Genomic DNA, 27,220 nt, shown 5'->3' on the forward strand with positions numbered 1-27,220 from the left:
CACATTTAAGGTAAGTTAAAACCCATCCTATTAACATAAAGGGACATGAAGGGAGATGGAGAGATATCCTCAAATTTAGAATTTTATGTACAAATTCTGTAAAACAGAAAACTTTGGTAAATGGCTGCAACACTCAACTCTGGCTTCCTTTTCTCTAACACAGTCTTCCTATTCTCTAATTGGCATACAACTTGCAGTTTGCCTTACAAGTTTTCTCTGTATACAGGTATGTACATATGTTTGTAATATATATGAATGAATGGGGGGGGGGTTCTGGATGTCTCGACTCAGTGCTGAAAAAAGCAAAAGTGACATAAGGCAAAATACAAACATAGACTTTATTAAATGCTGCTCAATCCCCCAATAAAGATCTTTCATTACAAAACAGTTTTCCACACAACTGCAAGTTAAGAGATTGGAATGGTACTCTGATAATAAAATGTGAGAAATACTTGACCAAGTAAAAACGTACATGACTTCCTATTGGCCGCCTTTTCAGAACCCTACAGAGGAAGCCTACTGCATTTCCTTTAAGTAAAGCCAGGCAGTGACAACATGCTCCGCACCACCACACCGTGGGACTCAAAGCCTCCGTCCCTGTCAGGAGGGGCTGGAGAAGGGCAGGCTGTGAGGACTGGGAAGGCCCTGCCTTCAGCCTTTGGGAGGAAGAGGAGGAATGGACTAAGAGGCAGGCGGTGTTCACCGTGCTGCCTCCACGCGTCTGTGCTCATTACCCTGGGGAGTTGCAGATGAAGGGGGAGATTCATAAGGACTGATCGGAAACCTGGTTTACTTTCCCAGCTTTTATTTATAATTTGTGCTTTTAAAAGCCTGGAAATTAAGTTTTTGCTCAAATTCCAGAGTACAGTAATATATCAAAAGGAAGGCTTAGGGCAAGTAGTTCCCTCCATCATACTTCTGGGAGAGATGAAAGAAAGGATAAGAATTACGCCTTAGTTTTAGTTTAGGAAATAGTCTTTTTTCCTAGGATGTAACTAAGGTCTGCAGCGATGTGAAAAGCACATTATCAAAGGGAAAAATATACAGAGCAGACTACTATGCCTATGTGCAACACAACCAAAACCAGGATTCAAGTCATGATTCTTACCACGCCCATAATTATTTCACTCATATCATATCAATGATAAAGTTCATTCATTTCTGTGAAACTTCAGAAGTGACACAAATCAATGATTAGGCAAGGGTTACAATATACTGTGGCCATGATACAGCACAGGGCTATGTTTAGTCCATATATTTTTTCATTTACAGTTGCCAGAAAAAAAATTGGCCTTTTAATTATATTATACTGATGAGGTTTGTTTCATAATTTTTACATATTTCAAAAAAGTGTACAAAACCGCCTAGCCAACAGAGGTGGCAGGCTTTTTTCTTATTCATCATTTGTATTGCTGAGAATACTGTGCATGTTGTAAGCACTGTTCTGCTTTTCTAGAGCTTTCTTTAGCTTTAGCTCCTCCAATTTTTTCCATAATTCTTCTCGTTCCAATTCCTTCTTTTTCTCCCTGTAAACAAAGCAAGAATTTTGTAGTTAGAAACTTATTTCATAGCTTGAAGAAACATGCTGTTTGGCAGTTTGCTGGAAAATAGACTACTGACTCGCGTTTCACTTAAACCCCTCCACCTAAAGCATTTGACTCTCAGGTTTACCTAGGGCACGGCGTTACTTGCCGTTACTCTCCGCAGTGTCCTTAACCATGTCCGTGCATCTCCTGCACCAACTGAAATGGGTCACCATCGCCACGGCGACCGTATTGGTGCCTTATGGTTGACAAGGCACTCTTAACGTGGACTCAGTCACGTAAACCCCGCGCAGCGGCACAGTGGTCACGACCACGCTTTTGCCAACAGACTGACGGGCTGGCCACGAGTCGGTCTGCAGCCGTTTCCTGGTGGACCCACGTCCTTCAGCATCCCATCTCTAAGCTACCAACCAGCCTGTGCCTTACTGTCTCTTGTCTCTTACATGTCAGATGGAAACTTTAAAGTCTGAATAATCTCTAAAAAACCCCACAAAACTCAAAACATGTTGCTTCAACTATTAATACTTAATTTCAGTTCTAAAGAGAACATTTTTGAATAACGTGGACCAAACTATCCTGAAGGGCTATATAAATGTGTGAAAAACCCACAGGCTGACAGTTCTGCAGTTACATATGCTTTTAAGGGGACAAAAGTGCTGATTCACGCAGAGAGTGAGATACAAGGATCAGTCTTAGTTATGTGAAATACGCATTTTTCAATGTAAGTTTCATATGATCCCAGTCATCTCTTCCTTCTTCCTGTTGCTTCCGAGGGCTCTTAACTACGTAATTTGTATTCCTGCCTGAAAGGTGCTATTTGAAAGAAATAATGCATTGAGTTATTGATGGACTAGGATGACCTTGAAGAGGAGAGATCCCTTCTCTACTTGACACCAGAAAACCAGGACTAGGAACTTACAGTCAAAGTAGATCAGTTTTTCCAAACATAATCGGTGATACACTTATTAGAAATAAATGGGCTCAGGTACATCAGTTATTGTCCACCTTAAGTTTAAATATTATGCAAGGAACAGTTAAAGAATAAGCTCACTATGGAAGCCCATGTGGACAAAAGCAATTCTCATAAATGTAAAAATAAAATTGAGTAAAATAGTATTTAAAATTTAGCATAAATTGTATTTCACAATGTAGATGTTACCAAGACTGATGCAGTCTAAGGCTCACGAGATCAGAGTTTATGATCCACATTAAAACCATAATCGAACCATCAGGAGTTCACCCGCATTTGACGTTAAAGTATTACTGTTGCTCTTGTTTAGTCCAGCTTTTTGCGACCCCCCTGGACTGCAGCCTGCCAGGCTCCTCTGCTCATACGCACTGGCAGGTGGAACCTTTACCCTGAGCCACTGGGAAGCCCATAAAGTATTTATTTGCTAAGTCGCTTCAGTCTGTCTGACTCTTTGCAACCCTATGGGACTGTAGTCCTCCAGGCACCTCTGTCCGTAGGATTCTCTTCAGGCAAGAATACTGGAGTGGGTTGCCATTTCGTCCTTCCTGACCCAGGGATTGAACTCGTGTCTCTTGCGTCTCCTGCATTGGCGGGCAGGTTCTAAACCACTACTACCACCTGAGATGTTCCAATTGCAATGGCTGATGTAATTGGCTTTTTAAACATAATTTTAACTTAGAATACCTTATGGAATGAATCACATTCAACTACTCTAAAATGCACAGTTAAGTTTGTATCGTAAAATGTCAAATACCTCTGTCTCTCAGCTTTGTAAGAGCTGGTGAGGTCGTCGAAAAGCTTGCCGTCCATCTCCATGAGCGTCTTCAGCACGTTGTACACCAGCGCTACGATGGTCCTGAAGCGAGACAAGCCAGTCTGGGTCACTGACGCCACTAACAGACGGGAAAGCGAACACCATCACCTCTGAGATGGCTCCGACACTGACTGACTCGGTCAATCCACTGGTGAGGATAAACTGAAGCTCAAGAAGTTCAGTAATTTGTTCAAGGTCACCCAGCCAGTGGTAGCAGAGATGATCTATCTGATTTCAAAACTTAACGTCCTTCCCACTGTGTCATGCTTGGGCTAAACCCTAAAAATGTTATGGCCAGCTTCCTGTCTGCTCTAGAGTCTACTATCACAAATCCTGAATAACAGCATTAAAAGAAGCTGAAAAAGATGAATTACTATGACTTGTAAGAAGAAAAGTAGACAACAGGATAAGGATGTTACAGAATTTAGAACATACGCAATCTAAACATCACTGACATGACCTTGAGCACTTGACACTTCTCCCTGGGCTAAGCCAGCTGACAGGTGAGCCTGGATACTGGCAAAATGTCACACCAGACTGTCCCTAGGTTTGCAGTTCTAAACTGGAATTAAGAACATGCAGGAGTTCAGAGTTTTTAAGGATGAGCCACCCCATTCTTTTCATTTAGCCCTGCAATAAACCTTTCTCTGCTCCAAACAAACAAACATACAGACCCACATGTATGTACAACTTCATAAAACTCATTGCAGAATAGAACCATGTGATGTTAACCTTGGGAGTTCCAAATCTGTATAGGTTTCCTATGTATGGGTTATGAGATCAAATGACAAAGACGTTAGAAAAACAAAAATGACACAATCAACATAAAAGACACTTACGGATTCCAGTGTTCTTTGGAGATTTTGTACAAACTGCCAAACATAATTGGCAGAATTTTATCAATATTCTCCTCAATCAAACTAAGAATATATTCATTGTTCCAGAAGTACAATGCCCTTTCTGCAACCTAAAAAAGACATTCAGAAACATCAAAACTAAGAAAAGTAATATAAAATATAAATGGCTTCACTGAAAACACCATACCTGAAAATGAGAACTGGATACACACTTGGATATCTGCTTAAAAAGGGGCTCTTCAATTTTTTTGAATTGTGTTGGTTCAATGACATCTAAGATTTCTTCAATTTCTCCTAAAAACATCACCTAGGTTAAAAAAATTTTCTTTTAAGAAACATAATGCAAATTGTATGATGGTAATATAGAAAACACAAATGAGAAGGTTAATCTACAAATTAAACAGTGGACGAAAAATATCTTGACAGTGTATGCAACTTACTAGAATGTACAGCTCTTCTACCAAGAGTCTCTAATACCACAGAACAGTTCCCACTTGGTAGGTAGTGGTGGTGATATCCGCAACCCAAGCAAGCATGGTTTATAGCCATGAGATTGAAAAGTTTTAATAAAATGCACTGTTTTTGTTGAACAAAACTCACCTCTTTCTGACTGCATGTTTTTGGCCAAAATTTCAGCAATCCTCTGATCACCTGCAAAAAAGGGAAAAATTTAGCTGAATTAGGCAGTGAAACTGGCTAACCTCAGGAAATTTTAAATAACTGATAACATTCATTCTGAAGTAGAAGAGTATTATTCAATACCTCTGCATCTCCCCTTACTCTGCTCAGCTTTATTTAGGCTTTTACTCATTCAACAGATACTTGTTGAGTGCCTCTGTACCAAATACTGCTCTCGATCAGGGACACACTGATGAACAAGACGAATATGGTCCCTGATTTTCATAAAGCAGGAATACTGACATAGTTAGCAATTAAACTTATTAAAAAAGTAATTTTAATAGTACTAAGGGCCACTTCCTACTAAGTAAGTATGAGATAATGACTTGGTGGGGTGAAGAAGGGACGTTATTTTACAGAGAAATTAAGGAACAGATAATTTCTGTTTTTTAAACCATCATGAAGCACCCCCCAAAAAGCCAGAAAGCTTCCAAATTTATTTCATGGCTAGCACAGTTTTGATAAGCCAAATACGAGACAAGAGGTCATGAATTCAAATAAACACAGTTGTAAAATATCTGTATTAAACTGAAAATAACAGTATATTAACAGAATAATACTATCTACCCCATAAGTTATTCCAGAAATTCCAGAATGATTCAACTCTTTATAGTTATAGGTTAAAAGAGATGGAAAAAAAAAAACTATATGATCATCTCAAAAGATTCTGAACAATTTGATTGACTGTGTATTTTGATAACAATTTTGTAAGCCTGAACTAAGAATTTATCAGAAACCATCTCCAATCAACTTATATAATGATTCCTGGAAATAGGCAGTAAACCATTTGGGTCTGGTGCTTTTGGTAGAGGTAAATCTTTGACAGCCTTTTAAGTAAGTTTATAGTTATTGGTCTTGTCCAGTAATGAACACTCATTCAAATTAAAACTGGGAAAGAACACTGTTCTGGAGCCAATCCAGTAAGAACTTGATAAATAATGTTGGAAAGGAATACCAGAATTACACTTACTTGCCTAAGTGTATAAATATTAATTATATACCCCCCTTAAATAGTAAAAGAACTGAAAAAGTACTAAAATGAGTAGGAAAATTCAGTATGTGGTCAGATAAAAGATAAATATATAAAAATCAATACCTTTAAAAAATATCAGTTATAATAATCAGATAATAATTAAAACAATTAAGGTATCAGCATGGAAACTGACAGAAAAGATATGACATAGAGGAGTGTCTAGACAGACTCAAGTATATACAAGGCTTAATATGTGACAAAGGTGGCCTTTCAGTTCCTGGAAGACAGCTACATTAGTCAATGAATTGGTGGTACTTGAACTGGTGGGTCACCAGTTAGAAAAAAAATGTAGCCTCTGTAGGAGGCAGACACCTAAAAGAGTCTCCTATGGTCCTGCCTTCCTGAACTCACTCTCTTGTGTAGTTGAGCCCTTCCCTTAAGTGTGGACTGGCCTGAGGACTTGCTTCTAACCAACAGAATGTGGCAAAAGGGACAGAATGTCATTTCCATGGGAAAGTTGCAAAAGATTGTGACTTCCACCTCATGAACAGGCTCTCCTGGGCCTTCCTGTCTTGCAAGCTTTGATGCAGCAAGCTGCCATGCGGGAGAGGCCCATCATGCTAAGCTGCTTCAGTCGTGTCCGACTCTGTGTGACCCCATGGACTGTAACCCGCCAGGCTCCTCTGTCCACGGGGTTCTCCAGGCAAGAATACTGGAGTGGGTTCTGCTGCCCTCCTCCAGGGGATCTTCCCCACCCAGAGATCAAACCCATGACTCTTACATCGGCTGCACTGGCAGGCAGGTTCTCTACCACTAGCGCCACCTGGGAAGCCAGAGAGGCCCAAGTACCAAGGAACTAAGGGTGGCTGCTTGCCAACTCGCAGTCAGGAACAGCAGTCCAACAGCATGTGAAGGACTGGATGCTACCAGCAACCATCACATGAACGCAGAAGCCGCTCCTCCCTCATCTGAGACTTGACCTGGCCAACGCCTTGACTGCAGTCTTATGAAAGACCCTGAGACAGAGGACCCAGCTAAGTCGTGCCTGGATTCTTGACTTACAGAAACCATCCAACAATAAATGTTTGCTGTTTCAAGCCACTGAACTTTGTGACAATTTGTTATGCAGCAATAGAAGACGAATACAATTTCTTATCCTTGTCACATGAAAATATCAGTTTCCAATAGTGTGGTGGGTTGAATGGTGGCCCGCAATCAGATACGTTCATGTCCTAATTTCTATGAAATCTATGAATGTGACTTATTTGGAAAATGGGTCTTCACAGATATAATTAAGTTAAGGATCTCAAGGTGAAATCATTCTGCCTTATCTGGATGGGCCCTAAATCCAAAATGACGAGTATCCTTATACAAGATAACATGGAGGAGAGACTGAAGAAGGGGCAGCACTGTGATACTGGAGAGATGCAGCCGCAAACCAGGAGTGCCCGGAGACAGCAGACACTGCAAGAGGCAAGGAACCGAATGACCCCAGAGTGCCCAGAGGGCACGCAGCCCCGCTGACACCTTGATTTTGGACTCTGGCCTTCAGAACTGTGAGAACACATTTCTGTCATTTTAAACCACCAAGATGGTGGTAATTTGTCATGGCAGTCCTAGAAAAACATCATAGATGGAATAAAGTTTTTACATGTAAAAACTAAATCTGTAAAATAACTAGAACATGATACTAGAGAGTCTTTTTAGAATCTCAAAAGGTAGAAGGATTTTACTTAGCATGACAGCAAAGCCAGAAGCTATAATGATGAATAGATTTACCAACATTAAAATTTTTTTTTAGTTCTTTAAAGAGGCAAATATTAAAAACAGTATATTCAAAGTTAAAAGGAAAACTCTAAATGGTTAAAAAAAATACTTGCAAAACACAACAGGCAAAGGCTTAAAAGTAGGCAAAGGACATAGAAATATAAATGACCAATAACTTTATAAGAGAATGGCTGTGATAATTTTAAAAATCCAATTAAAATATTTCATACCTATCAGATTAGCAAAAATTTAAAATACTGGCTGATGTGGGGAAACAGGCACCATCACATACTATACTCTGACCCAGAAACAGGTTTTAATTTCAGCAACTTGGTTTATTAAAAATATTACATACAGTAAACCTTATCTTTTTCTGGTGTGCAGTTCTGAGGCTATTTTAATACACACATTAAGATTTTTTTGTAAGCAACACTACAGACAGGACAAAGAATAATTCCAACACACTAAAACATCTCCATACCCAGCAACATGTTTATAACAACAAAAACTCCAATAACTCAAGTGTCCATGAATTGAGGATTAATTAAATATGTTATGGCAATTCATATAATGGAATTTGATGCTACCAATGAAACTATGAAGCAGACTAATATGGCAAGATATCCATGTTATACTGAGAGGTGAAAAAACCCAGTCAGCATTTCCCACAGTTTACACATAAATATACATGCAGAAAAAATTTATAGAAATATATTCACCAATTTGTATGGTTATCTTTAGGGGATCAGATTTCAAGGAATTCCTTCACATTATGCTTTATGATTTGTCTTGTATGAATCAACACATTACTTTGATAAATGAATGTAACAATAAAGTCATTTCCATTTTGGAAAATAAAATAATTTCAATACAAGATCTAGGAACACGAAAAATGTAACAAACCAGACAAACTTCTGACTTATTTACAATTTGTAGGAAGCTTTGATATGAATGCCAGACTTCTAGAAAATGATTATTAGGGCTCAAACCCAAGTACTATGGCCATAATTTTGGTGCTAGGATGGCCTAGAGTAGTAATTGCAAGATCTCTATTATCTGCAGATCTTAATGAATTGAAAAATATTTTCCTTTGTCAACTTGAACATTTTACCTCCTCATGCTGCTCCTATTGCTATTAACTCAATTCACCTAAGTCAAATGTCTGGCCCTAATCCCTCTCCCTAACCTTTCACTCTTTAATAAGAAATCAGCTATCTCCCAAATCCACTCCATATTAACTTAACCATATTTAATGTATATCTGTTTATTAGCCACCAAACATAAACCATATTATGGGCTTTCTTCCTCTAAATTCTAATATGTTATCATGGATTTCTATTAAGTTTTAATCCACTTTAGAGGTTAATGTGGTTTTATGTAAGTACTGGGCTTCTAATTCTCCTATTTGTCTTTAAAAACTGTTTTTAGCTATTTCAGAAAGAATTGCAAATCTAAAAATCTAAAGCTCTAAATATCAGCAAGTGGAAAAATACCTTTTCTTCCTCTACACACACAAAACTCAAGTCAAAGGAAGACCAAGTATGTAATTTTTTCAAGTGCCCCTAGCCTCAGAAAGCTCTAATACGAAGAAAATCATATAATTTTAATCCTTCAAGCCCTGTGCTATTTGTCAAGAACTCTTATTAGTTTAACTATTTAGACTTAGAATACCTAGAAGACACTCTCTCAGAATACTTATTTCACCAAGGGTGAAACACTGTTTTCTAAGTGTTTATCCTTTCCTGTTTCTCCCTAAACTTATCTTTTGTTTTTCTAGAACCTTCAGTCAATTTTCATGGTAACATTTTTATTCTCTCCTGAATTTTTATATTAATAGATAATTAGTAAGCAGGAGAATTCTAAGACTATACTGCTATGCTGATTCATAAAGTAAATAATCTTTACTCTAAGATTATAGCTCAGAGACCAAAGACAAGGAAATAGTTTCAATCCCTATCACATGGTTTATCACAAATAAGAGGGAAAATCCTATTTCTAAAGGTAAAACAAAATTCGAGGAAATAGTTTTGGAACCCTTACAGTATGTTTTAATTTTAAAAGGTGAATGAAGATGAAAAAGACCACCACTGAAGATAGTAAATGTATAAAAGATTTCACTGTAGTCATTTGAGCCTGTCATCACACATCTTAACTACTATATATTAATTTTAACCTATATTTGTTATCCAAGACACATAATTCATGAGAACTTGCCATCCCATTCTCATTCTTTAAATACAGATTAACATCACTTTCCTTCTTCCTTCTTTCCTGATTTTAATTTAAAATATGTTACTACAACTGTTTGGTAGAATTATAAGGGTATAAAGGAAGCTAAAATAAAATGCTATGATATAGACCAAAGCCACAAAAATAAATAAAACACTTACGGGTTCTGTTAGTGTTGTATCTTTCTCCAGGAACTGTACAACACAGTAGGCTAGCTAAAATGCAAGGGACAGTTTATAAATATTACTGAATGAAATAACATTTAGTAAGGCAGGATATTTTTATATTTAGCTAACAAAACTACTTCATTTTAACAAACTTCAGGTTATGGCAATATATAAAAATAAATATACCTATAATTATATAAATAACTTCTACTTTAAAAAGATGTCCTTTTTTCAGTAGTAACTTCTGAATACTAAGTTAACTGAAATATTAAAGAAAATGTAGTTGGGCATATCAATCTTTTGATATCATTGAGGCAGTAGACCAGTTCTTTGGGGAATTAAAAGTAACTGTCTTTGTCTTATAAATCAGAAATGTAACCATAGCCCATTAAATAAACAGATAGATAAATAAAGCTGAGTGAAATAAGACTAGCACTAACATTTTAGTTTTTTAGCATGTTTATAACATGTATGCCTATGCTGATATGATATTCTCTGAGTGTTAATAGAAGAAACCAAAATCATTCTCTAACTAGGTCATGGAGGCTAGACAGAACATTCTGCAAATATGTGGGATGTATTCAAAGTCACACAATTAATTAGGTCAGGGTCTGGACTAGAAAAGAACTTGATTTTTCCTATATCTATACTTAAAATGCATTCAGCTTATTTAAGAATACTAAATACCATTATGCTTTAAAAATTATGATATAATTAAAAATTTGCTTTGGGCAACTTACAAAGCAAATTGCTTAAGTATACTTAAAATTGCTACCTCAGTATTTCTCAGTTTCTCTGCCTTTATATCGATTTTTGAAACCATGTTCATTTCACCTGAAATCTGCTACTTACCTGAGCATGAAACAAAGCTAATCCTTTTGCAGTATGCATAGGAATAAGAACCTTCATTAGAAATTGTTTATGTTCTGCTTTCAGTGGCAATGCAAAGCCATTGATAATACTGGAGGGAAAAAAAGGCAGTGGAAGGGTTACGTAGTTACTACTTTATTTCTAAGTTATTACATCCCCAAGTACATAGGAATTGCTCTGCTTCAGGCCTGGTGTTGAGTGACTTACTTATCTGCAACCTAAGTTAGACAGACTATCACTAGGAAGCCTGTTCCTCTAAGTTATGCAATGGTCCCAAAAGAAAATGAGAAGTGCCAATTTAATGTCCCGGTAAGAAATTCTACGTTTTCTATAAAGCCTATCACTTATTTATGCCTTTATTTTTCTTCTCTAAAGCACAGGAGAGTCAATATCAGTATTGTTAGAATTTTCAACATATGCTGAAGTAAATGGGTAGTTTCCCTTACTTTATTGGAAGTTCTGAAATTAAGAACAGTTCTCTCCGTAATCATGCCCTAGATATTAACAGAGGAGACTAAAACCATTCTTTAAACAGAGGGTCTAAACTCTCAGGTTAATACTGTTATGTGATGAGCAAGAAGGCAGAAAAGCTCACAGAACTACAATCAAAGGCTATGGATTTCTTCTAAAAAGAACAGATGTATGGGAATGGTCCGTCAACATTGGAACAAGAACTCCTATAACTTCATCAAAGATTCACTATAGCTTATTTCATCTCTTCCCAATCAGATCCTGTAAACCTCTGAGGCGGTCTGGCAAGATTAGGCATAAAATGCGCCACAGTTTCAAAAGCAGGACGTCTACTCTGAAATAGACGCTTTGAGTGGCACCACTTTAATATGCTGACCCCCTAAAAAGCTACAGTAAGAACTCAGTTGAGAAACTATGCCTTACACTATATATTCAAATTCTAAAATGTGAAATAATTTCTCTAATCCCAGCTAATACTTTCATACATAAAGCATTCAAAGTTACTTAATTCTTGAAAAGAACAAAAAACTAACCTACCTTCCTAAAATTTCAAGGAGTTCAGCAACACCATTGAAATGTTCTGTTTCATATATAAACCTGAATTTAAAACAGAGATATAAAGAAAAATATCAGAAAACTAAACTGAATGAAAGATGCAAGAAGGTAAAAAGATTAAAGAAAAACCTAATTCTGAAGCACCTACTTAATGATTTCATTTATAAAGTAGTCAAGATAGGGTCCACATACATTTGATTAGCTTTGTCAGAACATCAACTGAAAATACTTTAAGAGCTATTGATTTAAACAGTATTTATACAGATTTTCTTTAAACAAGTGCTCAAACAAATTCTTCTCTCAATAAAATTTAAACATGAATAACATTTGTATTATCTATTAAAAACTGTCATTAGTACTATCCACTTAGATGAGAAGTTACAAGAAAAAGTTACATGCAATCAAATGATATCCACAAAATAGGCTAGAAATGACTCAACTATTATCAGTTAAGTTTGTAAGTTTCATACATTAAAAACTAAGCTAAAGAAATTGGAATAAAAAAATATGGAAGGGAAAAAAAGTGCTATATATGAATATACAAACAATATACCTGAGGAAAATGTTGTTAATTTGTTTTCTGATGAACGCTCTTAATCCAAGAAATTTCCCATAAATTCGATGTAGAACAGTCTTCAGGAAGTCACGTTCTCTGGGATCTTCACTATCAAAAAGCTCCAGGAGCTTTAAAAAAAATCTGAGAAATTACTTTTTAAAAATAATCGAGCTAACACTTCACTCTAATTTTAAGATAACCCACAAAATCTTTAAATTTTTTTAAAAGACTCTGCGCCTTATCAGATTCACTTAATTATTGCTAAATAATGGCACTAAAGAAAAGCTTAAGGAGTATTTCTTTTATTTCATTTTGAAAAAGAAGGCACAATAAATCAAACACTTCAAAAAATAAAGTGTAATTTTTTTTTTTGCCTTCCCACTCATTTTAAAATTCTGTCCTACTCTTGACTACTAAACATAGCTCATAATTTTAAACTGTTGAAATTTGACATTTTAAAAAATGTTTTTTGATAGTATGTCAAAACTACACATAGAATCTTAAGCTTGTAGATTGCAAATTGTTAAATAAATAAGTTTAAATTACTGTGTTTTAAATGAAAAGTTGAATTTTCTTAAGAAAAAATATATACCTATTTATAAAATACAATTACCTATAAAGTCATCAAGGAATTTTATGTTCTGTACTTTGGGATTGTTATTAGGTTGGTACAAAAGTAATTGTTGTTTTGCACTGTTGAAACCTGCTGTTTGATATTGGAATACATTTTTAAGTAAATGTGGTTATGTTATACATCATTTTAACACGTGTTTCTTGCTTTATGTTTTTTGCTAATAAAGCCCAATGACTTATTACTTGTTGTTTATTTCATATTTAGACTATGGAAATGTTAGACCAAAAGCAAACTCGAGCGATTTTTCTATTTGAGTTCAAAATGGATCGTAAAGCAGCAGAGACAACTCATAACATCAACAATGCATTTGGCCCAGGAACTGCTAACAAATATACAGGCCGTGGTGGTTCAAGAAGTTTTGCAAAGAAGATGAGAGCCTTGAAGATGAGGAACACAGTGGCTGGCCACTGGAAACTGACAATGATCAGTTGAGTGCAATATTGAAACAGATCCTTTTACAACTACATGAGAAGTTGCTGAAGAGCTCAACGTTGACCATCGTACAGTCGTTTGGCATTTGAAGGAAATTGGAAAGGTGAAAAAGCTCGGTTAAGTGGGTGCCTCGTGAGCTGACCACAAATCATAAAGATCGTCAGTTTGAAGTGTTGTCTTCTCTTATTCTATAATACATCAATGAACCATTTCTCGATTGGATTGTTGACGTGCGCCAAAAAGTGGATTTTAAACGACAACTGCTGATGACCAGCTCAGTGGTTGGACTGAGAAAAAGCTCCAAAGCATTTCCCAAAGCCAAACTTGCACCATAAAAAGGTCATGGTCACTGTTTAGTCTGACCCACCACAGCTTTCTGAATCCCAGAGAAACCATTACACCTGAAAAGTATGCTCAGCAAATCAATGAGATCACCAAAAACTGCAGTATCTGCAGTGAGCATTGAAACAGAAAGGGCCCAATTCTTCTCCATGACAATGCCTGACTGCAAGTCCCAAAGTCAATGCTTCAAAAGTTGAATGAATTGGGCTACAAAGTTTTGCCTCATCTGCCATATTCACCTGACCTCCTGACAACCCACTACCATTTCAAGCATCTTGACAACTTTTTTCAGGGAAAATGCTTCCACAACCAGCAGAAGGCAGAAAATGCTTTTCAAGACTTCGTTGAATCCTAAAGCATGGTTTTTTACAGGAATAAACAAACTTATATCTCACTGGCAAAAATGTGTTGATTTGTAATGGTTCCTATTTTATTAATAAAGATGTGTTTGAGCATAGTTATAATGATTTAAAATTCACAGTCCAAAACTGCAATTACTTTTTCATCAATCTAATAATTACTGTCATGATAGCAAGCTCTGAACCTTAAGTTTTTTTTTCCATTCTGTATTGAATTAGATATAATTGTTAATTTGTGTATCTCTTCTACAAGAGTGGGTATTCTTTGAGAGCAGTGATAACTTCAGTCATAATCCTAAAGTGTCTTGCTTATTGTCTGCATTTGGTGTTTGCCAGATTATTAAGTACTGCATGAGGTTCCAGCTAAAAATATCCATAAAGCATGAGAATTTGTATTATTATACCTAATTAAGTCACTTCAAATTATTCTAATTAAAATAGCTAAGCTATTCACTTAAGACACTCAAATACAAGTTTCTAATGTTGGGTTTACTTGGAAAATATGCTTTGAAATTAATAAAAGGAATCCTTAATTATTCAGGTCACTATGCCTAATTCAAGAACAAATATAATACAAGTTGATCCTCGGGGTCAATGTGAAGTATTAGAGAACAGTTGTTAGCTAAGTAGAAAATCTATTTAAGTAAATATTTTGAAATATTATAATATAAATAAAATAATTTGTTTTATATGATCAAATTTATAAATCTATTTATATGTAATCAAATCCTGATTGTGCCATCTTCCAGCTCTGCAAATTTGGACATGATCTAGCTCTTTACGTAACAGCAGATAAGGGCCGTGCCTGGCACATAAAAAGCACTAAATAATTCTTAGCTTCCTCCTTTGGGAAATGATTTGAGCATAACCTGGAATTATATACTTGTTTTCTTCTCTTACAATAACAAACGTCCAAATTTATACTTCAGATTTTTCTCCTGTACTTCTAAATCTTAAACTTACCACCTAATTAAATAATTTCAAAATATAAAAGCTGAGAAATGTCATAGTAATATTTATTAAAGCAACACACTAAGAATACCTCAGAGCAATGATCTGTGAAAGTACAGTGATATAAACTGCTAGAAACAAATTACGGGGCCTTGGCTTCTCGGATAATTCAGGCATTTAGAGTAGAAGGTAGAAAATGGGTCCTATCCTACCAGCTTTCTTCCTGCTCCCCCTCAAAACCCCTGAATAATCCAGCAGCCAAAATACCTCAAGCTCCAGGGTGAAGAAGCCCTATGGCAACTGTTCCACTCAACCTGATATTATCTTAAATACAATTTAACACAGCATTACTGAAGTTCCTTAATACACTGTATTTCCTCCATAGCACAGGAGAACACAGAAGGAAACATGCATTCATCTCTAATACCAAAATAACATAGCTCCATTTAATGACTGCTTCTAACTTGGTATTGAAATGAAATTAACATTTTACAGTTAACACACACCTAGTATTTCTTGAAGAAATACTTAAAAGGTTAAAGGACAATGATAATGTTCTTCATTTATCAATACTTCACAGCAACTAGTGAAAATACTTTACGTGGTAGCTACGGCAGATGACCAGAAATTAACTCCAATATGTGGAGCTCATGTTGGTATAAGCTTTATCCTAGGGGACACACAATGGTGGGAAGAAGGCAGTAAAGGTCCTTGTAATGATCTTTAATCCTGGCCTCAGCACCTCATCACTACCCTTCCACTCATCCTCTGCCTTTCTTTAATATGCTAATTACTTTAGCAAAGGAGAGTATCAAATTCCTAATGAGACATCATTCACAGCTAAGTACTTCAAAAGAGAAAATGAACTCGAAGTTTGGTCTACTTCACAATTTTGTCTAGGGCCAGCAAAGTCCTTTGTATTTGAAAGATGCCTGTAAGTTATTGGAAAGATTTTGAAAATAAAAATGAACACATTCTAAGGTTACAAAAAAAAAAAAACCCCAAACCCCAGCTAACAATCAACTTATAAAAAGAAAGAAGGTATCACATATATTTAGCACCCTTCCTTCTTAAGTATTTTATCTGTGGTTCAGGAACTGGGAGGCTAGAATTCATAAGGTGGGAAGGAGTAGGGGAGAAAAGGTAGTGACATAAAGCCCAAACTTCTAAAAATAATTCTATATTTATTTTTCCCCATCTCTGTCACAGTGCTTAGAACCATATGTCAAGTTCAAGCTCAAAGACTTAAAAATTAAAAAAATGCTTTCCCCTTAGTTATACCAAATTTTCTAAGTTAGATATTCCAATAAGGCTTGCTTTTCTGGTCTTCATAAAACAACTATGAAAACTTAGGATTTAGACAGGATAATTTAATTGATATAACAGAAGGCAAACCTTGATTAAAAATATTCCTGTATTCTCAAAACTACTTTACTTTTATTCTCATCATCTGGTAAGAATATTAGGTGCTGTTAAAAAGAAATCCTTGAAGTTTTGAAAGACCATTTTAATCCCAAGTTAGTAAATCACTGCTGAAATGAATGTAAGAAAATTTTAAGACAGAAGAATTCCTTACCTGTTGTACAAATTTCTGATCAATGTATCGCTTTGCAATGCTAGGTTGGAAATCAGGGCTCTCCAAAAATCTCAAGAAGAATTCATACACCAACTGAAGGACAAAATGAAATAAAAGCCAAGATGAAGCCTATAAAATTTTACCCTATGTGAATTCATATCAAAAACATATCTCCTTTAACAACTCAGTAATGAGATTTCAGATCTCATTATAAAAAGGGGTGAATTGGTAACAGTTTTTTCAAAACTAAATATATACGCACAATTTGGTCTCCTAAGTTGGTACATTTTGGATTTATTGCTTTGCATCATTCATTGAAAATATTAACTTACAGGAGCCAGAAAACAAAGAGGATGCCCATAAAATATTTAAGTCAGAAGTCTATTTTGCACTCCATACTCACTGGGAACCTTTCTTCAGTGGTCTACCAAACTACCTCAGCTTAATTTCCAGAGTTCTTTAAATGCAGGATCAGAAACCTCCAGATAAGAATAAACTGAATTGTAAGGGACAGTGTATCAGTATCAGTTTTAAAAAAGAGAAAAATTTCAAGTCCTTCTATATAAAACTACAGTGGGGAAAAAATAACTAAATCAAAACCAGGATATCTAATCCGCACTTTAGAAATAATTAACCAAATCATATAAGTGCAGGGCTCAGAAATAAATGTCTGTGCACCACAGTGAATAAACTAAACGCCCTAATAAGCCTCTACTTAAAAAGTGCTAAGCATCTTAAAAATACAGTACTTCCCTCTTAACCTTGAGTGCTAAGTTCTAAGTACCACCACCCCATGACTGAAACCCTGAATGGCACTGGACCCTTTTCTGTTCATGGCTTCCTTCCACAAATTTAATGCCTTTTCCAGCTTAACTGAGCACTCACCACGCACTGTGGCCATAATTTTTGTAGTCTGAGGTGTGACAGCAAAACCAGTGTTGATTTTTTTTCCCTTCCTCAGAGTTTCACAGATAAGATGATTTATTACCACAGATCTCAGCAATGTCAGCATATGCTTTTTTCCTTTCAATTGAGAACTTTCACCTTTTCCTTAAAGCACTTTACAGCTTCTCTCTGGCATCCCTAAAGGTTGTTATTGTTTAGTCGCTAAGTCGTGTCCAGCTCTGCGACCCATGGACTGTAGCCCATCAGGCTCCTCTGTCCATGGGATTTCCCAGGCAAGAATATTGGAGTGGGTTGCCATTTCCTTCTCCCAGGGATCTTTCCAAGCCAGGGATCAAACTCCTGCATTGGCAGGTGCATACTTTAGCCCCAAAATCAGGGTTACTTGAAGACAAGTAGTGCAATACCATGACAGTCAACTTGGTAACAGAGGTAGAGCTGGACACGACTTAGCGACTGAACAACAATCACCACCATCAGAAACCCTAAGCAAACGGGTCTTAAGAACTTCTGGGTTGGTGAACACATCAAGGTGCTAAGAGGGTGGCACATGGAAAACCCGAGCCCTTTGCCGCACCTTACTGTATGCATGCCTTTCTTCATTTGGCTGTTTCTGAGTTTTATCCTTTATAATAAACTGGTAACAGTAAGTAAAGTGATTCCTTGAGTTCTGTGAGCTCTTATAACAAATTACTGAACTGGAAGAGTGGGTCATGGTAACCTCAGATTTATAGCCAGTTAGTTAGACGGATGGGAGGCCCAGAATCATGACTGTCATCTTCAGTGAAGAACAGTCTTATTGGACTGAGCCCTTCACCCTAGAGGTCCCTGCTAACTGCGGGTAGTTAAGTGTCAGAATGAATAAACTATAGGACACCCAGTGAGAATTGGAGAATTTCTTGGTGTGGAAAATCTATATATTTGGCATCAGAAATGTTGGGGGTAGAAAAAACAAGTCTTCCTTTAGCTACATTTAGTATGAACAGATAGTAGGCACTGTAAAGCTCATTCACTTGTTGGGGAGGTAAGACAAAAATAAAAACATATAAGATGGTATATACACAAGAACTATGAGTGCAGGAGATATTCAGAAAAGGGCTATATCACTGTGGCATAGGGTCAACAGGGAAAGTTTTAAGGAGGACACACAATTTGAGTCCTGCATGAAATTTAATTTTGGACAAGAAGAAAGAGGAGGGCTTTTAAAACATAAGTAGAACCTGTCTCAAGAAGATGACAGTGTAGGGGAGAAGCTGGTGGGTATGGAATCAGAGACGCAGAATCTTTATGCAGATCCCAAGTTAAAAGCCATGGTAGGGTGGGACCAAGTCAATCCTGAGTCAAGGATGGCATGCATTAACCTATACACTCTCCCTCTTAAGATGTGCATCAGAAAAGGAGGGCTTAATTAAGGCTTATTAATTTTAACAGTAATAGCATGTCTTTTGGGAAACTTACATGACATCAAGCTCCAGATCAAAATGCACCCTCTAAATCACATACCCAGTTGAAACCTGCACTTATCACAGATATGACATGTTATTTCTTACAGAGCTTTCATCAGCACTGTTTACCTGACACAGTGAACATTAATTAAGTGACCAGTCAGGATTAGCAGCGAATTGCTTTTACGCTACCAACTTAGCACCACTGAAGAGATGATGACAAAAAGTTAAACACATGTTGAATAATCCCAATGGGGGCAGAATAAACACGAGTGATCTACAGAGCTAAGACTAAGACTAAGACTGGCACAACTAAGACTACATTTCTATAAAATTGCCTCCTGTCTCCACAGTCACTCTCTCTATACCCTTTATCCTGAACTATTGTCTTATTTTATTGTATCTATCACACCCTAACATAGTATTAGTTATTCTTTCCCCCAAGAATGTACAACAGTTTGCTTATTAGTTCAATACTTTACCCTCAATATTTAGAGTAATGCCTAAAAACAACAGATAAGTATTTGCTGAATGAAAAATCACAGCTGCTGAGAAACTATTTCTGTATTAGAGTTTCTCTATCTTCTTCCACATGAAAAATTGATTTGCCCCAAGAACCTAAGAAACCATGCTGCAAAAGATAACAGATACTTTCAGCAATGAGTTTAATTCTCTAACAAAATGGCAAACTTCATGCATCCTCAGTGTATGGCTGGTCTTCCTATTCCTATAAGCCAAAAAGCACCCTAAAAACTGATAACTAAGGTAACTAAAAATTATAAGGAATGAAGGATAATCTTCCCTTTCTACTCAGTACTGTGTCTTTCCTATGATAGCTAAACTATATAAAATTCTGGTCTTAACCAATAAAAGGTTCTAGAAGGTACAACACAGAACAGCATAGATTATTAATGTATTTGTAATGTAACTGTATTTGAAAATAAGACCTATACAGAAACCTAAAGGAACTAGAAATGTTTGACCTAGAAAGGCAAAGATTTAAAAGCAACTTTAATGATTTGCAGATATACAAAAGGCTCTTTTTTCAAGGAATATGTTGACTGAACGTTTTCCAACCTCTATTAAGAGAAAGCTAACTTAAATGGAGTTTTAAAAATTCATCTAATATTTGATTGAATTTATATAAGAATTAACATATACTAAACTAAATGAGAGATAGTAAGTGCCTAGAACATTGCCTGCATGTGTGCTGTCGCTTCAGTCATGTCCAATTCTGTGTGACCCTATGGACTGTAATCCACCAGGCTTTTCTGTCCATGGGATTCTCCAGGCAAGAATATTGGAATGGGCTGCCATGCAACCCAGGGGGTCTTTCCAACCCAAGGATCAAACCCACATCTGTTGCGTCTCCTGCACTGGCAGGCAGGTTCCTTACCACTAGTGCCACCTGTTGCCAAGGACATAGCAAACATTAACAAAATCCTAGTTGTGTAAGAATCTTTTTCTCCCCTCTGTAATCCTTTTAAAAATAAGACATATTCTGTGTGAACCCTGAACAGCTTGTATAGGATCAACCTGTTTTCCCTCCTGCTCTTTTAACTATAATAATAAAAAAGATAATTAACAACATATAACTATGATAAAAAGGTTAAAGTAATAAAAATGTTTCTCAATCTTAAATAAGGATAAAAGATGTTTCTCTTCTATTTCTGTGTATAAGTGTTAGTACATTAAGCTATGGTCCCTACAATTTTAGATTCTGAGAACATGCAAATATTTAAAATATAGTATCTGGTTGAGAAGTATTTGAACATGAAGGTGTACATTATAAAATATATATGTCCCCAGTTTAAATTTCTACTTATACAGATCATAAAGAAGAGCCTCTAGGCCCTAAAGCCAAGTTATCTTAAAAAGGTCTATGTTCTATTCAGTATCCTACATAATTGCATCTTTTCTAAAAATTATTTTTCAGTTTTTTTTTTTTACTTTACAATATTGTATTGGTTTTGCCATACATTGACATGAATCCACCATGGATGTACATGTGTTTCCCATCCTGAACCCCCCCATCCCACCTCCCTCCCCATCCCATCCCTCTGGGTCATCCCAGTGCACCAGCCCCGAGCACCCTGTATCATGCATTGAACCTGAACAGGCGATTCGTTTCACATATGATAATTTACATGTTTCAATGCCATTCTCCCATATCATCCCACCCTCGCCCTCTCCCACAGAGTCCAAAAGACTGTTCTATACATCTGTGTCTCTTCTGCTGCCTCACATACAGGGTTATTGTTACCATCTTTCTAAATTCCATATTTATGCATTAGTATATTGTATTGGTGTTTTTCTTTCCGGCTTACTTCACTCAGTATAATAGGCTCCAGTTTCATCCATTTCATTAGAACGGATTCAAATGTATTCTTTTTAATGGCTGAGTAATATTCCATGGTGTATGTGTACCACAGCTTTCTTATCCATTCATCTGCTGATGGGCATCTAGGTTGCTTCCATGTCCTGGCTATTGTAAACAGTGCTGTGATGAACGCTGGGGTACATGAGTCTCTTTCAGTTCTGGTTTCCTCAGTGTGTGTGCCCAGGAGTGGGATTGCTGGGTCATATGGCAGTTCTATTTCCAGTTTTTTAAGAAATCTCCACACTGTTTTCCATAGTGGCTGTACTAGTTTGCATTCCCACCAACAGTGTAAGAGGGTTCCCTTTTCTCCACACCCTCTCCAGCACTTATTGCTTGTGGACTTTTGGATAGCAGCCATTCTCACTGGCGTGAAATGGTACCTCACCGTAGTTTTGGTTTGCATTTCTCTGATAATGAGTGATGTTGAGCATCTTTTCATGTGTTTGTCAGCCATCTGTATGTCTTCTTTGGAGAAATGTCTGTTTAGTTCTTTTGCCCACTTTTTGATTGGGTCGTTCATTTTTCTGGAATTGAGCTGCAGGAGTTGCTTGTAAATTTTTGAGATTAATTCCTTGTCCGTTGCTTCGTTTGCTATTATTTTCTCTCATTCTGAAGGCTGTCTTTTCACCTTGCTTATAGTTTCCTTGGTTGTGCAGAAGCTTTTAATTTTAATTAGGTCCCATTTGTTTCTTTTTGCTTTTATTTCCAATATTCTGGGAGGTGGGTCATAGAGGATCCTGCTGTGGTTTATGTCAGAGAGTGTTTTGCCTATGTTTTCCTCTAGGAGTTTTACAGCTTCTGGTCTTATGTTTAGATCTTTAATCCATTTTGAGTTTACTTTTGTGTATGGTGTTAGAAAGTGTTCTAGTTTCATTCTTTTACATGTGGTTGACCAGTTTTCCCAGCACCACTTGTTAAAGAGGTTGTCTTTTTTCCATTGTATATTCTTGCCTTCTCTGTCAAAGATAAGGTGTCCATAGGTGCATGGATTTATCTCTGGGCTTTCTATTCTGTTCCATTGATCTGTATTTCTGTCTTTGTGCCAGTACCATATTGTCTTGATGACTGTGGCTTTGTAGTAGAGACTAAAGTCAGGCAGGTTGATTCCTCCAGTTCCATTTTTCTTTCTCAAGATTGCTTTGGCTATTTGAGGTTTTTTTCCATACAAATTGTGAAATTATTTGTTCTAGTTCTCTGAAAAATACTGTTGGGAGCTTGATAGGGATTGCATTGAATCTATAGATTGCTTTGGGTAGTATATTCATTTTCACTATATTGATTCTTCTGATCCATGAACACAGTATATTTCTCCATCTATTTGTGTCCTCTTTGATTTCTTTCACCAGTGTTTTATAGTTTTCTATATATAGGTCTTTTGTTTCTTTAGGTAGATATACTCCTAAGTATTTTATTCTTTTCGTTGCAATGGTGAATGGAATTGTTTCCTTAATTTCTCTTTCTGTTTTCTCATTGTTAATGTATAGGAATGCAAGGGATTTCTGTGTGTTGATTTTACTTTATTTTTTGTGTGTGTGTTGATTTTATATCCTGCAACTTTACTATATTCATAGATTAGCTGTAGTAATTTTCTGGTGGAGTCTTTAGGGTTTTCTATGTAGAGGATCATGTCATCTGCAAACAGTGAGAGTTTTATTTCTTCTTTTCCAATCTGGATTCCTTTTATTTCTTTTTCTGCTCTGATTGCTGTGGCCAAAACTTCCAAAACTATGTTGAATAGTAGTGGTGAGAGTGGGCAACCTTGTCTTGTTCCTGACTTTAGGGGAAATGCTTTCAATTTTTCACCACTGAGGATAATGTTTGCTGTGGGTTTGTCATATATAGATTTTACTATGTTGAGGTATGTTCCTCTATTCCTGCTTTCTGGAGGATTTTTTTTGGGGGGGAGGATTTTTTATCATAAATGGATGCTGAATTTTGTCAAAGGTTTTCTCTGCATCTATTGAGATAATCATATGGTTTTTATTTTTCAATTTGTTAATGTGGTGTATTACATTGATTGATTTGCAGATATTGAAGAATTCTTGCATCCCATAATTGCATCTTAATTATCTGTGCCAAAAAGAGAATTGATAAAAGAAAACAAAAATACGACATAATCTGCTGGTATTCCAGGCTAGTAGAACAGTCATGCTTCTCTAATTATCTAAAAGTAGGTACATAGAAAATTACTATCTTTTTGGTCTTCAATAAATATAAAGCAATAATATTTAGGAAAGAAAATTCAAAATAACATAACTTTTATATTAATAATTATCGTATAATACTTAGTAAATTAAAACTATGACCAATTCACCAATCCCCTAGTACTGAAATGGCCTTTCTTTTGTTCTTTTCTTCTGTGTTTCTTTATTCCATTGTTATTTGTAGTTCCATTACCATGTGAAAAAAAAGTAAAAAGAAACTGTAAATTAGCACATTTTAAGAAAATTCTTGAAAAGGTTGAAGAAATAAAATTTTGAAAGGTTTTGAAATTATCTGAAATTATTCCCCTCATTAACTAAATTTAATGTTTATTTTTCACCCTATCAAGTTATTTTCTAGCAGCAAAGATCCAATAAGCTAAATGTATTAATAAAATGCAAACTTAGTACAAAACAAAAAATTTCAGGTGAATTGATTCAAATAATACTAACAACCAGGACAGAAATTTTAATTAGCAAATTTCCTAAGTGCTACACTATAATTTCATTCATCAGAACAGCTTCAACATTTTACTGTAAAGAAAATATGATGACTAAATAATAACAAATCCTATCAATCAGTTCACTTCCTATTTAGTAGGCCATCTGACTGCCAGATTTAAAAATTGTATACCAAATTTAATTACTAGAAATATTTTAAACTATAAACACATATATACAGACCAGAGCCTTTAATCAGAAGATGATGGATGTATAATATTTCTTGTGTGTCTCTGTGAATTTGTCTCAGAGAAAACCCATTTTTAAAAAATCGTATTTTGAAAGTAACTCACCATCCCCTAAAATTTAAGAACCACTAGTTTCAGCAAATTTAAGTGAAATTTCAAATCATACCAGTGAAAAACAGAAAGCACACTGTATGTATGGCTGAATTTTTACTGTTAATGCTCAAGAGCATATACAAATATCTTAATGGAAAAACTATTTTTCAAAATTCAAAGACTGAAGAGATTCTTTTGAGATTATCCAACTACATGTGATTAAAAACATGTACAACTTACCAGCTATTAAGAATTTCATGCTTTTAAAATCTCTGTATTATTAAACTTAGTATTGCTAATTTTACACAAACCGTGGCATAAATTTCAGATGAACTGTGTGCAGTGCTACTAAAAAGTAGTTTACCACTTCAGATTTTCTATTCCATAAGCTCTACTGTGCTGATAAAAGTTTTATCAATTTACACTAATCCTAGGATTCCTCTTTCATTCTATCTGGATGTATAAGTGCTGCTGCTGCTGCTGCTAAGTTGCTTCAGTCATGTCCAACTCTGTGCGACCCCATCGACAGCAGCCCACCAGGTTCCTCTGTCCCTGGGATTCTCCAGGCAAGAACACTGGAGTAGGTTACCATTTCCTTCTCTAATGCATGCTTGCATGCTAAGTCGTTTGTCATGTCCAACTCTGTGCAACCCCATGGACAGCAGCCCACCAGGCTCCTCTGTCCCTGGGATTCTCCAAGCAAGAATACTGGAGTGGGTTGCCATTTCCTTCTCCGTATAGGTGCTAGACAAATCAAATAAATAAGGAAGCACACTATTGCTTTAAAATGTCCCAAACAGTTTAGAATATCAATTTCTTTCTCTTGTCTTTTATAAGAAAATATAAAATGAAATGTCACTAAAAAATTCAAGTCCTTGCAAAATAAAAATCAACAATACAATCTGGGGGAATTCCCTGGCGGTCCGGTGGTTAGGACTTTGTGCTCTCACCGACAAAGGCCTAGAAGGAACTAAGAGCCACATGCAAGCCACATGATGGGGTCAGAAAAACCCCAACCTTCCCCAAACCAAACAGTATAATCTGAAGCAACACTGTGTACCCATATATAAAGCAAGGTTCTTCTCTATCTCCCAGGAACTATGTAGAAAATAGCTGATGTTATCTATCCTATTGTCATTAACAAAGCTATCATTTTTCATTTTATTCAGGACGGACTCTTGCCTCCAATGGTTCAAGCCTGTGGCAGGCATTATAGATAAGCCAATATAACACCCATTCCCTTCCCCCTGCATGATTCTACTACTGAAACTGGAAAAACTAAATACTCATTCTGTCAGTGCCTTTCAACTAGAGTAATGGAAAAATGAAAGAGTAAAGAAAAAAGAGAAATTAAAAACAATTCAACAAAACGAAAAAAGAGATGAGAAAAACAAGATTTCAAGGGAAAGTAAGATATAGAGACAGAAGGACAGAATCAACATGAACAGCAGAAAGAAGAAGAAAAATATGGTAGAATGAAATAAATACTAAAAAGTATTACTGAAGAAAATGTTTCAGAAATAAAAGTGGGTTTTTTACAGTGAAAGAACACCATTCAACTGGGAAAACTGATGTAGAAAAGTCAACACTTACGTATAGCTCAATAAAAGCGATTGGCCATTAAAGGAAAAATATCTTTTGGGCATCCAAGCAAAACCACTAAGAATATGAAAAGAAAAAAAAATCAGACTGAAATCAGAAGAGATGGAATATTTAAGGTACTTAAAGAAATTAAGGAAAGAAGCTGAACCAAGGATTTTATACCAATTCAAGCTGATGTTTAAATGTGAAGGCCACAAACAAACTGCTATGAAACATGCAAGAACTCAGGAAGTAATGTTCACATGAGACCTTCTACTAAAGAATGAGCTTCAAATTACCAAGAGATGATCAGAGAAATTTTTCATAAGGATTAACAGTAAATATTAAATATATTTCCTGTAGAACTAATGACAAGTGATGGGCACATAGGTATTTACTGTGAGAGTAAAAGTGTATTGCTTTACACTAGAGCTAGAGAGGCAGGAAGTGGAGGAAGAAAAGACTACTTACTAATTTCAATATTGTTCATTCTAGAGAATCAACAAACTAGCTACAAAAGAAGGCACCAAGGGTATTTCTTAAAGGTATCAGTATAAAGGCAACCATTAGCTGGAAAAGATTGAGGGCAGGAGGAGAAGGAGACGACAGAGGATGAGATGGTTGGATGGCATCACGGACACAATGGACATGGGTTTGGGTGGACCCAGGAGTTGACAGACAGGGAGGCCTGGCGTACTGTGGTTCATGGGGTCGCAAAGAGTTGGATACAACTGAGCAACTGAACTGAACTGATATATACACTTCTTTCTTAATATCAAAAGTATATCTTTTTAAAAATGCGGAGAATGCAAAGAAAACAGATACTAGAGTTAAAAAAAATTGTGCTATGTTTTGTGCATGTGTTATCCCATTCAATTTTTATACAACCCTGTTTTATGCCAGCTTTGTAAAGGAGGATGCAGAGAAATTTAGCAGCTTAATTAAGATCATTTCCATAGGAAAGTTACTGAAACTGAGATGTGAGTAGATGTCTGTCACCAGAATCATTTCCACTTCACCATACTTTGTAATAATAATTTTCTTTTATCTTGTTAGAATTGTATATATAAATTTCTGTACCATTTAACTAAGACACATCTGTACCTGTCTAATTATACCTTTAAAAAGTCATTTATGAGGGCTAAAAAAAAAAAGTGACAGCTAGTGGGAGACCTTGTTTATT

General features: G+C 36.0%; 1 protein-coding gene across 2 annotated transcripts in view; it reads right to left on the minus strand.

Moving 5' to 3' along the window:
* Positions 1–319: 319 nt before the first annotated feature.
* The window catches only part of PPP2R5A (protein phosphatase 2 regulatory subunit B'alpha), a 69,911-nt gene continuing 43,010 nt past the window's right edge, over positions 320–27,220 (minus strand). The window contains exons 4-13 of one of the 2 annotated variants that reach the window (XM_065936247.1): positions 16,746–16,838; positions 12,449–12,579; positions 11,878–11,937; positions 10,852–10,960; positions 9,994–10,047; positions 4,786–4,836; positions 4,373–4,492; positions 4,168–4,295; positions 3,269–3,370; positions 320–1,526 (exon numbers count right to left, since the gene is read on the minus strand). In XM_065936247.1, coding sequence (XP_065792319.1) covers positions 1,394–1,526; positions 3,269–3,370; positions 4,168–4,295; positions 4,373–4,492; positions 4,786–4,836; positions 9,994–10,047; positions 10,852–10,960; positions 11,878–11,937; positions 12,449–12,579; positions 16,746–16,838 — 981 coding nt within the window. In that variant the 3' untranslated portion in view covers positions 320–1,393. Of the gene's footprint in view, positions 1,527–3,268; positions 3,408–4,167; positions 4,296–4,372; positions 4,493–4,785; positions 4,837–9,993; positions 10,048–10,851; positions 10,961–11,877; positions 11,938–12,448; positions 12,580–16,745; positions 16,839–27,220 lie in introns of both variants that reach the window. The other variant, XM_065936248.1, reaches the window with a different exon arrangement.

Source organism: Muntiacus reevesi, chromosome 5, assembly GCF_963930625.1.
Source record: "Muntiacus reevesi chromosome 5, mMunRee1.1, whole genome shotgun sequence".
Classification (NCBI taxonomy): domain Eukaryota; kingdom Metazoa; phylum Chordata; class Mammalia; order Artiodactyla; family Cervidae; genus Muntiacus; species Muntiacus reevesi.